The sequence below is a fragment of the Hypanus sabinus genome, chromosome 14 (genome assembly GCF_030144855.1).
Source record: "Hypanus sabinus isolate sHypSab1 chromosome 14, sHypSab1.hap1, whole genome shotgun sequence".
Taxonomy (NCBI): Eukaryota; Metazoa; Chordata; class Chondrichthyes; order Myliobatiformes; family Dasyatidae; genus Hypanus; species Hypanus sabinus.
Genome location: NC_082719.1, coordinates 82,361,461 through 82,375,229, shown reverse-complemented (window position 1 = coordinate 82,375,229; position 13,769 = coordinate 82,361,461). Strand labels below are relative to the sequence as shown.

General features: G+C 38.9%; 2 protein-coding genes across 5 annotated transcripts in view; one reads left to right on the top strand and one right to left on the bottom strand.

Moving 5' to 3' along the window:
• Positions 1-661, top strand: part of zgc:114200 (Gamma-secretase subunit Aph-1b-like) — a 51,233-nt gene extending 50,572 nt beyond the window's left edge. For all 3 annotated transcript variants that reach the window (XM_059989553.1, XM_059989551.1, XM_059989552.1), the window contains one exon: positions 91-661. Coding sequence is in view for 1 of the 3 variants with exons in the window: in XM_059989552.1 (XP_059845535.1) it covers positions 91-107 (17 nt within the window). In the remaining 2 variants the exon portion in view is untranslated. The remainder of the gene's footprint in view (positions 1-90) is intronic.
• Positions 662-5,259: 4,598 nt separating this feature from the next.
• ca9 (carbonic anhydrase IX) overlaps positions 5,260-13,769 on the bottom strand; it is an 82,853-nt gene continuing 74,343 nt past the window's right edge. The window contains exons 11-13 of one of the 2 annotated variants that reach the window (XM_059989535.1): positions 11,845-11,865; positions 10,619-10,709; positions 5,262-7,367 (exon numbers count right to left, since the gene is read on the bottom strand). In XM_059989535.1, the coding sequence (XP_059845518.1) occupies positions 7,307-7,367; positions 10,619-10,709; positions 11,845-11,865 (173 nt within the window). In that variant the 3' untranslated portion in view covers positions 5,262-7,306. Of the gene's footprint in view, positions 7,368-10,618; positions 10,710-11,844; positions 11,866-13,769 lie in introns of both variants that reach the window. The other variant, XM_059989536.1, reaches the window with a different exon arrangement.

Below are 13,769 nucleotides of genomic sequence, written 5' to 3'. Positions count from 1 at the left end.
TGAAATTGTTCTTCCATTAGGAAGGCTTCTGTGTTCTTTGCATACTTCTCTTTGCGATATATTAGAAGTCTTGTCTTTCTTTCACTTTAGGTAAGTCAAGCAAATAGAACTGCTGTACAGGCTGGCTCCTGACTGAAACACATCCCACCTTAATGGACTCGGATTTTGCCAGAATTTGCTGGAATACTAACAGAAGCCTTGAACACAGATGAAGCAATACCACAGTAGATGTTATGTACTGGGAACAGTTCTAAATGAGAAAGGAATCCATCATTCTCCTGGTTATGGGACTGTTTGCACACTTGTATGCATGTGTGCAACCAATTTTTTTTTTTACTGAACAAAACGGTTTGCAATTACCAAGCATTGTGCCACATTTGGGAAAGGGATGTTTTAGGTATTGAGGTAACTGATGGGCTATTGCTTTTTATTACTTAAAAATTTAATTCTTAAGTAACCTGGAAATTTAATCTCTATAAAATTTGTTATGCAGTGCTCAGTATACCAGGTTAAAACTACAACATGTATTATGGACTTGAAATTGTTCATGTACCAGGATTTTCTTACAGCTTCTTTAAAAAATCATTTTTGACATTATCATGAGACATGTTTGTCAACAAGTTCAAATAATAAAGTCTGATTATGAAATGTTTGATCTTGAGCATGTTTTAGTTGTATTGTTTCGGCATTGTTTGGTGTCATGAGGCAATAGAACTAATCCAATCATTCAGATGGGAAAAAAAGCTTAGTGGTTTTCATCCAGATGCTGCTAGAGGAGGGGTTCCCAAGCTGGGGTCCAAGGACCCCTCAGTTAATGGTAGGGGTCCGTGGCATTAAAAAGGTTGGGAACTCGTGTGCTCGAGGCATTGTAGCTAGATTTGTGATTTGGCTGTACGACCATGTTTAAGTCAGAGACTCGGACATCATGGAAAGATGTCTTTCAGGTAACAAGCCTATGTTGACTGTCAAGTGACTATCAGTGCTATTTCAATTCACCAGCACTTTGCTCATATACTGCTATGTTTTGTGATTTGGGTGCTAGTTCAGATGCTTCTCAGATGTTACCTACGACTTGAGAACTTTACTGCACATTTGGTAGAACTGCCCTGCAACGCTACATATGCCAATTAAAATTGCCATGCTTGTATAAATCAAAGTTATTCACAGATATTTAGTTACGTTATTTCTATTTTCATTTTTACAGGACATTTAACCTTTCTATGTGTTTCATAGGAGTGCCATCAAAAAGAAAATAGACCTGCAGCTACATAAGTAGATATTAGGGCAGATGACTAAAACTCATCCATTGAGGGAAGAGGTCTAGAGAAGAGAGTTCCAGAGCATTGACTAATAAGGGAGGGCCCCCAGTTAAATTTGGTTTCTTAAAGATCCTATACTTAAGGGAGTACAAGCATATATGAGCGATATGGACCTGGAAGAGATTACATAAAGAACTCAGGACAAGATCATGAGGGGTTTGAAAAGAGGAGATGTGAGTTTTAAAGCAGGCTTTAAACATTTTTCATCTTTTTTCCCCTCATGCTTTTTTGTGTATATATCTTATTTGATCTCTATAACAGAATAATTTAGCAATTTACAGGTCATTTGACACATTTATTCTTGTTTTTTGGTTATATTCCTCAATTTTGCAATCTTACCAAGGTGCCTGTTTCCCATTAGTAACACAATACATTATAAAAAATTAAATCCAAAATCTATAATTTGAAATGCCAGAACAATGCATAAGTCAACTTTTAGACTGAACATTTTACTTGCTGAGTTGAATTGAAGGAAACAGAAGGTGCATGCTCTTCGCCAATCACTAACAACAGAAGCAAGCTAATACATTTGAAGACCTAGGAAGAAAACCATAATAAAAGAGAAGCTGGACAGGTTGAAGGGTTTTTCTATTTCTTCGGATCAGGAACTTTTTGCAAAACTAATAATTAGTGCCAATCTCTGCTTGTCCATGCGATTGTGAATCCTGACCATTAACTAACCTCAATTTGGGCTAACAAAAAAATCATACAAATGAAATGGTGAACCTGGTGAAAGTGATCATATGTCACTTGCATTGAAACTATGTCAGTAACTGAATGTAGTATGTATTGGAGTATTGAGTTCAGTTCTGATCACCACATTATAGAAAGAATGTGGAAGCTTTAGAAAGGGTGTTGAGGAAATTTACTAGGATGCTGTCTGGATTAGAGAGCACGTCTTAAGGAGGATGAGAAGAAACTTGATAGAGGCGTATGAGATGATGGAACAGATAGACTGTGACATTTTCCCATGGTGGAAATAGCTAAAACCAGGGTGCATAATTTTAAGGTGTTTTGGAGGAAAGTATAGGGGGATGTCAGGTAGTTTTTTTTTACACAGAGTGGTAAATGCAAGGAATGTGATGCCAGGGCTGATGGTAAAGGAAGATACATTAGGCACATTAAAGTGACTCCTGAATAGACACATGGATGAAAGAAAAATGGAGGGCTATGTGGGAGGGAAGGATTAGATTGTTCTTTGGGTATATTAATAGTTCAGCACGACGTTGTGGGCAGAAGGGCCTTTACTGTGCTGCAATGTTCTATGTTCCCGGAATTGTGGTGCCTTGTGCGGTATTTAACGGTACCTTTCACTTCTCCATTTTCAACAGAATGAAATACTATAACAATTCTTCCATCAGCACCTCCTCTGTACTGCCAGTACTTGGTCTCTCAAGTGATCTGTGTGCTCTGCTCCCCTTCGAGGAGTGAAAGAGAATCATCTGAATTACGCAGCCAAAGAATGGAGCACATTTAGTAAGGGAAACAATGAAGCAGGGGGATAAAACTGCGAAAGGATTTGAATGAGTGAGCGTAGTGCTCAATGGAGGCAGTTGAAAGGGAAGTGAAAATAGGAGTGATAAATTGACTCAGCATTTGACCCAGTTTTCTGAGAAGTTGAAATGTTGTGCACAGTGCAATGTGGGTGAATTTGCAATTGTTTCTAGCCTTTCCTCTCCTGTTCAAGTAATGAATCTGTCATTGATTCTGAACCCAATACCCATGGCACCTTGTAAGAACTGCCGCAGGGTCTTTGATCTGAAATGTTAATTTTCTTTGAGGTTATTCATCTCCAACCTGTGTGGCGCATCGGTTGGCAGTCTTGCTGTTACTTTAGCATTTTGTCTGTGTTCTTACAAGGCTGAGTCACTGGCTCGACGCTCAACATAGCATGGATAAAAAGTGTGCAAGGTGCTGGTCAGATTCGAACCTGGGGCCACTGGCCTCGGAATCTGCTGCTGATGCCACTACAACACTGGCCAGCCAGCTAACATTTTATTTACCCACAAATGTGGCCTGCTAAGCATTTCTAGGATTTTATTTTAATGTCTGATTCCTGTCATCTGTAGTTTTTTTTTTCTGTTCTATATATCCATAACATAAACACCATTTTCAAGTTCTGAATTTAACATTCAGCACTGGGTTGAGGATTTGAGTACTGGAGATGGTGCTGCATTCCAGTACACAGTCAGTAATGTTTCCTTTCATTAGCTATAGTTATTACTGGGACTCCCAAGGTCTGTTGAAACCAGAAATATTCCTTGTCTATGCGTTCTGATCTGCAGTACTCATCCAAGCTGGTGGTAAAGTTCCATTATTATTACAGTACATGTATTGTGTGTTGTTCTGGTCACCTACCTACAGGAAACATATTCATAAGATTGAAGAAGTACTGAGAAAACTTACAAAGATGTTGTGGGACTTGAGTTCCTGAGTTATAGGGAAAGGCTAAATAGGTTATGTTTATTCCCTGGAGTGTAGGAGAATGAGGGGAGATCTTCTGGGGGTATACTCGTTATGAGGGCTATAGATAGGGTAAATACATGCAGGCTTTTTCTACTGAGGTTGGGTGAGACTTAAACTGAAGGTCATAGGTTTAAGGTAAAATATTGAAGGGGAACTTGAGGGGGAGCTACTATATTCAGAGGGTGGTGTAAATGTGGAATGAGTTGTCTGGAAGTGATGGGTAGAGTTCAACATCTAACATCTAAGAGAAGAACATCTAAGAGAACATCTAAGAGAAGTTTGGATAGGGATGTAGACGAGAGAGGTTTTGAGGGCTATGGTCCAAGTATAGGTAGATGGGATGAGGCAGAAAGACAGTTTGGCATTGAGTAGATGGGCCAAAGGGCCTTTTTCTGTGCTGTAATGCTGTCAGCCATTTTCTGCAGTTATTATTTGTTATCATCACTAGAATCTGTAAGACAATAGTGATTTACACCTCACAACTGAGTGAGACCAGATAGTGGGCACATTAGCAGCAGTGGAGTGACCATATTAGGGAACTCCATCCAGTCAAAGGTTGACTCAGCTGGGCATAAAGCCTTGGAGACTTCACCTGCAGGACTGCATTCAATTTGGATGTTTCTCTATAAAAGGATGTACTTGCCATAGACGGAGTATAATCAAGATGCACACTGATAACAAGGATTTTGGGTGATAGGAGAGATGGAGAAGACTAGGTTGTGATAGACTCAGCAAACCCCCACAAAAAGCAATGTAATATTAATCAGATAATCCAGTTTTAATGGCACTGGTGTGATACCAGAGCTAAGGACATCTGTACATATGAACGTATGTTCTTTCCTATGAATGGCAGAACTAGTCTCTCTCTCCCTCTGTAATAGTTCTTTCTTGTTAGTCTTCTGTGTTTATGATACTGTTCATTACAATAGAGGTACAGTCTGGTTTTATTGAGCGATTTTTGTGTATTTTCTGGCTTGAGGACAAATACAACTTGGGGACATCTGTGAAAACAACCAGTTCTTTATCCAGAGACTGATTAAAATGGATATTACACAAAGGATAACTTCCATGCTATAGTTCAAAATAGTGTGACTTTTTCTTTTACATTCACCTTGAGGGCAGTCAGTTTCTGGGTTTAAATTCTCACCTGAACGACATTAGCTCTGACAACGTACTAGTTTCATAATTCAACATTGTATAAATATCATTTTTCCTGTTAATGGGAACCTTACCTTATCTCAGGGGTTTGTATTTGGACAGTCAAACATGTGCCAATGGGAGCAAAGCTGGTTGCCAGCAGGCCAGTATATTTTCTCATTTTACATGCACAATGCTGGAGGAACTCAGCAGATCAGATAATAGCCATAGAGGGAAATAAACAGTCAACATTTCAGGTTGAGACCTTTCAGCAGGACTGTCCTGATGAAAGGTCTAGGCCTGTTATTTCCCTCCATAAATGTTGCTTGACCAGCATTTTGTTTGTGTGTTGTTCCAGATTTCCAGCATCTGCAAAATCTCTTGTGTCTATTTCCTGGAAGGTGAGGTGGGGGCCAGTATGTCATTATTCAGGAGTCTCTCTGCCATATTGATAACAATTATACCTGTATGGTTTGAGGTGAAGATTAAATTGCAAGAAATTTAGATAACAGAAAGACATCTTTGAAGAGGAAGATTTTATTTGTTTAGTACTTCACTGTCAACGATATTGCCAAGACATTTTGAAATCAGAGCAATTCCTTTGTTCAATTTTAATGCTGTGCTTTGAAATAGTTTCTTTAATATGCCCCTGCAAAGTAAAATCCATACAAAGTAACAAATTGTGGAAGTAATTTAACATATTATTGGAACCTAGGTGAAAACTAATACTAGTTAGTCCAACCCACCAGGTTAATATGTCTGCCAAAATTATAAATTCAAAGTATTCAGCCTTGCCTTTAAATTCAAAATTCTTAAATTCTAAGAACTGCCTCATTCTATGTTACCATCTTCTGCCAGGTTTGAATCTACCCAACAATCTCTTTGGCCCCCTTCACTCCATCAGAATGCCAAACCTTCAGCTCCACTCTCTAGATAACCCTCTCAAATTTATCGTGTCATTTTCCCATTCTTTTTATAAACCTACATTTGTGAATAGTTTATGGTGAAATTATTGGCCAGCAGTTGGGGAAATGGAAATCCATTTCCTCATCTAAATTAAATTATGAAACCCATTGAGACTTTATGAATTAAATACCATTGTATACATAATACAAATTATTGTAGCATTTCCCTGAAGGCAATAAGACTCGGGAGTCTTATCTGCTGATTTGGAATTACAGTTTTCCATGACTCCCAAAATACACCTACACTGTAACAGAAACACAAGCTGCAATGATGCTGTTGAAACACATTCACTGTGTCAAACTTGTCAATTCTTAGCGATCAGTCCAAGAACATAAGTATTTATCTATGCAAATCCTAATGCCACAACATTCAACCATCCCTGCCAGGCACATTTTACATGTGTAATCCTGTGGATAATCAGCAGCATTCCCATTCAGTAAATATGCCCAAATACTGTTAAACCACATTCCTTTTCCCAAAACTATCAGTAATAATTTCCTGACTTATTGAGGATAGAATATACATGCAAAATAGAAAAGGTTTTGATGAGCATTCAGTTATTCACTTGAAGTTGATTAACTACAGTACGATGGACCAAGATTATTTAACATCCTTCTGGTATATGGAAACTCAGTAACCCTAGTTGTTGTAAAAATATAGACTGCTGGAATAACTGTGTGTCTGGCAGCATCTGTGGAGGCAAAAGGATAGTCAATGTTGAATTGGGACTGATGCAGGATCAGACCCAAAATGACCATTATCCTTTTCCCTCTACAGATGCTGTCTGACCTGCTGAGTTCTTTCAGCAGCTTGTATTTTGCTTTAAATTCCTGTACCAGGAGTTTCTTCTGCCTCCATTCCCTAATTTACTAACTATACTGCTTTTTCTTTTTAGAGTTGAAGATATACAGAATATAAACAAGCCCCTCAGCCCACTAACAGTCAAGCACCCATTTATACATTAGTCTTAACCTAACCCAATTTGTTTTTCCCACATTCCCTCTGTCCCTGGAGTCTACCATTCATCTACATATGAAGGGCAATTTGTAGTGGTCAATTTACTCCAATGCAGATAAGGGACCCACTCCTCAACCCCATAGCAAAGCAGATGCCTATTTGTAATCGGTTTGACAGAGGATTAGGCTATGGCAAGGTAGACAGAAGAGATCTGAATAGTAAACTCCACTTCATCCTGTACCCTATCATTTTTACCCTTTGTATTCAGATCACAACAGATTGATGCTGCAACATTTTCTCTTAATAACAAACAAGATAATATGTATATAAACACAATAACTGAACCACATCTGACAATGGCAGAGAACAGACAAATAGTTTGTTCTCTAGAAATCAATAACTTTGGTTCAATCAGCCATTTTCAGTTCCAGATTTGGAAGAAGTAGATATTCACGGCAGTCTCATGCTTCCATTGTAGTCGTTGGTTTGTAAATCACCTTCTGTCCACCTTCAGTAGTTAAGCTGAAAAGGCAACATTAAAACAGAAAATTCTACTCAGTGTCAGAAACTAAAACAGGTAAGAGATATCAGGTGTTTGCAATAAATAAACACACGAGATTCTGCAGAGGCTGGAAATCCAGAGTTACACACACAGAATGCTAGAGGAACTCAGGTGGTCAGGTAGCATCGATAGAAAGGAATAAAGAGTCGATGCTCCAGGTAGAGACTCTTCAGCATTCTGTGTGTGTTACCTTACAATAAACATATTTTTCAGAATGGAAGATTTAAAATGGTAAACTCTGAAGTGGAATTTAGCTGATATAAATATCTTAGCTAAATATTGAGTGGGACTGCAATCGGGGAATTCATTTCCAGTCAGGCATGGTATAACATCCGGTTGATAAAGGTCTGTGGCAGTGTTAAGCAAGAAATGACTGAGCAAGGACAGGACTGTGGGTCCTACTTATCCCCCTTTGAACACAGTAAATAAGCATTCTGCATACATGGAGACAGATACTTGAGATGATCATGTTCACCATATTTATTGGATCCACTTCAGCAAAAGGTTGAGAGAGAAAGGTTGTTTGTTGGATTGAACCAAGATGGAGGCATACAAAGTGAAAAAGTGCATAGAGGGTGTGGACAGCCAGTGCCTTTTTACCATGGTGGGAATGGCTAACAAAAGGGGGCCTCATTTTAAGACGATTGGAGGAAAGTATAGGGGCTTTACATGGAGTGGTGGGTGTGTGGAATGTGTCGCCTGGGGTGATGGTAGAGGCAGATACATTAGAGACATTTAAGAGTCTCTGACATTAGCAGATAGAGTAAGGAAAATGGAGGGCTATGGGGGAGGGAAGCATTAGATTTATCTTGGAGTGGATTAAAGGATTGGCACATTATCAAGGGCTGAATTGTAGTATTCTTCTGTTCTGAAATCAGGATAGAGCCTTTGGATAATTTTTGTTCCAATGAAAGAAGAGCCCGGTCTCTGAACTTGGCTCCTCTAGGTGCCACTATTACAGTTATAGCTCACAATGCAAACTATTTTGTATATTATTTTATGCCGACTTTAATTAAACAATGCATGCTTGGAAACATTATTTTCAGGAGTTTTAGCCCATTAGTCTAAGAATCTCTGACTTTGAGTTGAGATTATATGAGGAGGATTAAAATTTATTTCCTTTAAGTTCAGTTTTGGACACACTTGATACCATTTGATTGACTGATGTGAAGGCCACTTATTATATATTCATATAGACTATAATGGCTAAATGGAACTCCATGGCTATTTCTGAAAATAATTATTTTGTCTTTAGCTCAAGGTTAGAATATGTACTTACTGGTGCAGACAATCATACCATGAACATTACCACAGTGGAGAATAATTTTATATATCTATTATATAAGTAGAGGAATTAGAAGGACTAATAGGCTAACCAGTTCCTCAAGCCTGCATTGCATTGCCATTTAATTATGTGTTTATACTTATTGTGTTTCTTTTATTATCTACCCTGTGGAGGTCAGATGCTGGGGAACACGTCAGTGACGGCGTTACCCTGTGAGATGGCAGTGACGGGAGTGAGGCTCAGGACGGCCACCAGAGAGTTGGCTGATGAGGCAGAAAAGGGCAGCTTTGGCTGTGGCTGAGGAGGAAGGACAGAAATTGAGGGACTATTAACTAACCCCATTGAAGGCTACAGCAGGTAGCAGGGAGACGTTTCTGCCACTGCACCACCACCAGATGGTGTACCAGGGCTAAGAGAGTGAATGGTGGTCCCTGGCTGATGACTCTACAACTGACCTAAGGGCACTGGTGGAGATTTGACAAGCAGCAATGCCAAGCATCTTCCTGTAAATCTTATTGTTCTTTATTTGTTGTGGGGGGTTTTTGTGCTCCATCATATCCAGAGTAACAATTATGTTGTTCTCCTTTACACTTCTATGTACTGGAAATAACATTAAACTATCTTGAACCTTAATAAGATCATTGATCATAACATCCACTCCAGATTTCCATCTACCCGTGATAACCTTTCATCCTCTTGCTTTTAGAATATCAGTCTACTTATGCATTAATAATATTCAAAGATGCCTTCCACTTCACTTTCTGGACGAGGGTTGCAAAGACCTATAACCATCAGAGAGAAGATCCATCTCAACTTTGCACTATTAGGAAGTAACTATTTGTAGTGAAGTAGGATTGTTCAGAGAAACATTAAAAGGAGATTAATTTATTTGTCACATGTATGAAGAAGCATACAGTGAAATGTGTTGTCTGAGTCAAATCATATAATTGAGGATTTTGTTGGGCAGCCAGCCTTTATTGCCACCCTTCCAGCGCCAATATAACATAGGGCACAACTCACTAACCTGAACCGTACATCTTTGGAATGTGGGAGGAAACACACGCAGTCATGGGGAAAATGTACAAACTCCTTACAGACAGCGGTGGGATTTGAACCCTGATCGGTGATCATTGGTGCTGAAAAGCATTACGCTAACCACTGTGGTACCGTGCTGCCCATGCTACTGTTGGGGACAGAGACAAGAAGGTTGACTGGCGACCCGGTGAAAATTGTTGTCTACAATGGATGCTCCTCCAGAACAGAAGGAAATTTAGTCAAAATAACTATTGTTTCAATGGTAGTGTTTCTGACCAGACCTGGTAAATGTCACCATCTCCTCGGTTGATAGAAATTTCATGATTACTTGCCTATTGAGAAAGACCAGAGCTTCACCCAAGAATCTGACCTTCAAAGGAAGTGAGAGCATGTCTGGGCAGCAGACATGTTACGTTAAAACTGACTTAATTCTGCATCACGAAGGGGAAACAGGATCTCATGGTGGTGGTGGTGGGGGGGTGTGGATGCCAACATAAATATACTGAAAGGAGGAGGAGCTTTGAAACAGATCCGGAACGTAATGTGGTGATCTAACCTTACTCCACTGTAACGGGCCTCAATAGTTGGAGTGGGCACTCCTGCACCTTGGGCGTAACTATAATAAATTTAAAAAGGAGCTCAGTCTGCATGGCCTCTCAATACACCAATTACAAGCTGGACTGTGTGGTGAATCATGCTTTTCTCCTGTGGGTTTAAGAATGTTGGTAAGAAGTCTTCAGTGTTAAGTAGGTCGATGAAACTAGGTCAGTATTTTTTAAAAGTAAAACTCTCCTAATGGACTGAAGCATTTAACATTGCATTCTATTACATCACGGTTGGCAGTTTCAGCTTAGTTCTGAAGTGGAGAATAAAAGGTCTCATCCATCTCACCTTCGTCTTTTCCTTTGTCGCAACACATAAATTACAAAGACCAAAACCGTGCATCCAAACAGGATCCCAAATATAATGGCCAGTGTATCACCTGGAGATGAAAAACAGATGCATTTCTTAGAGTATCACACACAAAATTCTGGAGGGCATTCTGTGCACTGCAGTTCCTGAGGAGATGTTGGATTGTGCGCAACAGGAGAGGGATTTCAAAAGCAGCCAGCAGGGGCAATCGGGACTTCCTGCGCACCACAGTTCCTGAGGAGATGCTGGATTTTGCATAGTTCCGAACTTGGCAAGGGCCAATAAAAAATTCTTAATCTTAAGGGGAGTGGCATTGTGTGACTGGGTCAATGATAGAGTGAGGAGTTGAAGCTTTGGATCAAGTGACTTCGGCGAGAAGAGGTAAAGGTTTAGGTAGATTTTTTCACTTAATTTTATTTCTTTCTTTCTTATTACACAGTTAGTGCAGTGGGGATGCCAGACAAGATAGTGAAATGCTCCTCCTGAGGGAAGAGGGATGGCCAAGAGACTATCAGAGTCCCTGGTGACTACATCTGTGAGAAGTGCATCCGCCAGCAGCTTCTTACAGACCCTAGTTAGGAACTGGCGCTGGAAACGGTGGAACTCCAGATCATTCAGGAGGCTGATGACAGGTGATACACTGAAGCTGTAGCACACAAGTAATTGGGTGACAGTCAGGAGGGGTAAAGGGGATAGGCAGCCACGTAAAAGACCAAAGAAGAAATCTATAGGAAAGGACAGTGGACCATGGAAGTCCTCTCATTTGATTCAGTGTTATCTATCAGCTCATTCATTTCACAAATAAAAGATGTCTGATCCCTTTCCACTGTCATTCCACCTCTCTCATTCCATAATTTTCAGAGTAAATTCAGAGGCAGTTGAAGTGAATGCACCATTTTGAGCTGAGTTAAAACAGCTTCACTGACAATGGTATTTATAAAGCTCCTCCATAACTCCGGTGGGTTCTTCATATGTCTGACATGTAAGATACATTGGCTGTTCTTTTAGTAGTTTTTCCAGTTATTTAAGATATTGTTTAAAGTTATTTGTTTATTGAGTAAATGTCTGTTTAAATGGGAAATATCAAAAAGTTTGTTATGATGACGATTTTTATTTATGATTTTAATTGGAACCCTGTGAGATCAGAATTATTGAATGAATGAATAGTACTTGAAAATACAAGCACAATTGTTTAAAATACTTACCTAAAGCGATTTGGTTGCCATCTATTGGATTTACAAAAGAAGAAACAAACAGAAATTATAGATAGCAGAAACAGTGTGTCAACATACCATTCAACAGTAAAACGGTACTGTAATTTCATCTGTGCTTTCACTGACATCAACACTGGCAGCACTCCTCAGATATTTCCTTCCTTGCTTATCACTGTGACTCACTGATCTTTCACCAATTGACTCTTGTGCTTTACCGAGTTCCATTAGAAACAAGTCATAGACTTTGAGGAGGAGGCAGACAAGTAAAATTTTGCCTGCATGGATTTTAATTTTATTTTATTTAGAGATACAATGCAGAACAGGCCCTTCCGGCCCAATGAGCTGCACCACCCAGCAGCCCCACCTATTTAACACTAGCTTAATCACAGGACAATTTAAAATGACCAATCAACCTACTAACCAGTACGCACTTAGACTGTGGGAGGAAACCAAAGCACCCGGAGGAAACTCATGCCGTCGTGAGAAGAACATCCAAAATCCTTACAGACAGTGATGGAATTGAATTCAGAATTTGGGAACGCCTAGGACTGTAATACTGTCATGCTACATGCTACACTACTGTCAAAGAAGAAAATCAAGCTTTCTTCTTTGTTGATAAAGTGACTTTAACTCAAAAATTATGCAAAATGAAATGAAAATTCAGACCCATGTCAAATGTATGGATTGAGAGTACATTTTAGATCTAATAACGATCAAGCACCAACTCCTGTAGGAGTAAGTGAAAAGTAAAAAAAAACTGCCCAAGCTTTCAGAACTATGAATTTAGATAAAATATTTTTTACTGACTCTGTGATATTGTATAAACTTAATAGAAATGTTTGTTGATGCCCAGTGACTCAATGCTTACAATACCAATATAAAGTACTCACCCTACCTTGGAAGTTTTCATGTTTTATTGTTTTACAACATTGAATCATAATAGATTTAATTTGGGCTTTTTGACAGTGATCAACAGAAAAAGACTCCTTCGGTTCAAAGTGAAAAGCAATCTCTACAAAATAATCTAAATTAATTATAAATTAATTTCTTTTTCTGTTGATTTATGTCAAAAAGCCAAATTAATCCACTGTGATTCAATATTGTAAAATAATAAAACATGAAAACTTACGGGGGGAGCGGGGGCGAATACTTTTTATAGGCACTGTATATGTTTAAAGTTTCAAACATTAGTTAGAATCAGGATTAAAACTTCTTTCAAACTATTTGCATTTAATGTATAGTCCTGCTGAATTATCTAGTCTTCTCTATCCAACTATAGATGTACTGTATATAGAAACCACCTGGGTGGACGGCTGTATGCCTATCATTATCTGTGAGAACGTAGACCAGAGGGAATGATTGAATGATGTTGAGAAAGGGTTAAAAGGGAAAATAAAGACAAAACAATGTATAAAAACTGTTGGTTTGGTCTGCAGACCAATTAATTTAATGTGAATGACTTCAGAAAGGCCTTGATAGTTTCCAGCAGGAGCCAAGAGGAATCTTTGAACCAGTCTATCATTCTGATGTTAATTGATGTCATTCTATAGATCACAACTATTTATGGTTTTATCATAGTTTTCCCATCATAGTGAATTGGGTGTCTCATGACTAATGAATCAGAAACCAAACGATATCTAACTCACACAGTTTTGCTTTGAAACAACATTAAAACCACACCCAGCGCAATAACAGAAACTATAATAATTCATGATAGCTTATATCAAGACTGCACGATCCTCAAAATGTATCACCTTTGGTCTATAACATCATAGATATCAACAGTGGGTATTACTCTGTCCAGCTGTCCCCACGCATAATTGACACCTCACAGAAGGTGAGGCATATAACATAAATTAATCCAGTAAGGCATTTTAAATAGAAGCAGCTTTGTGAATATCTATTTATTTTCTTGC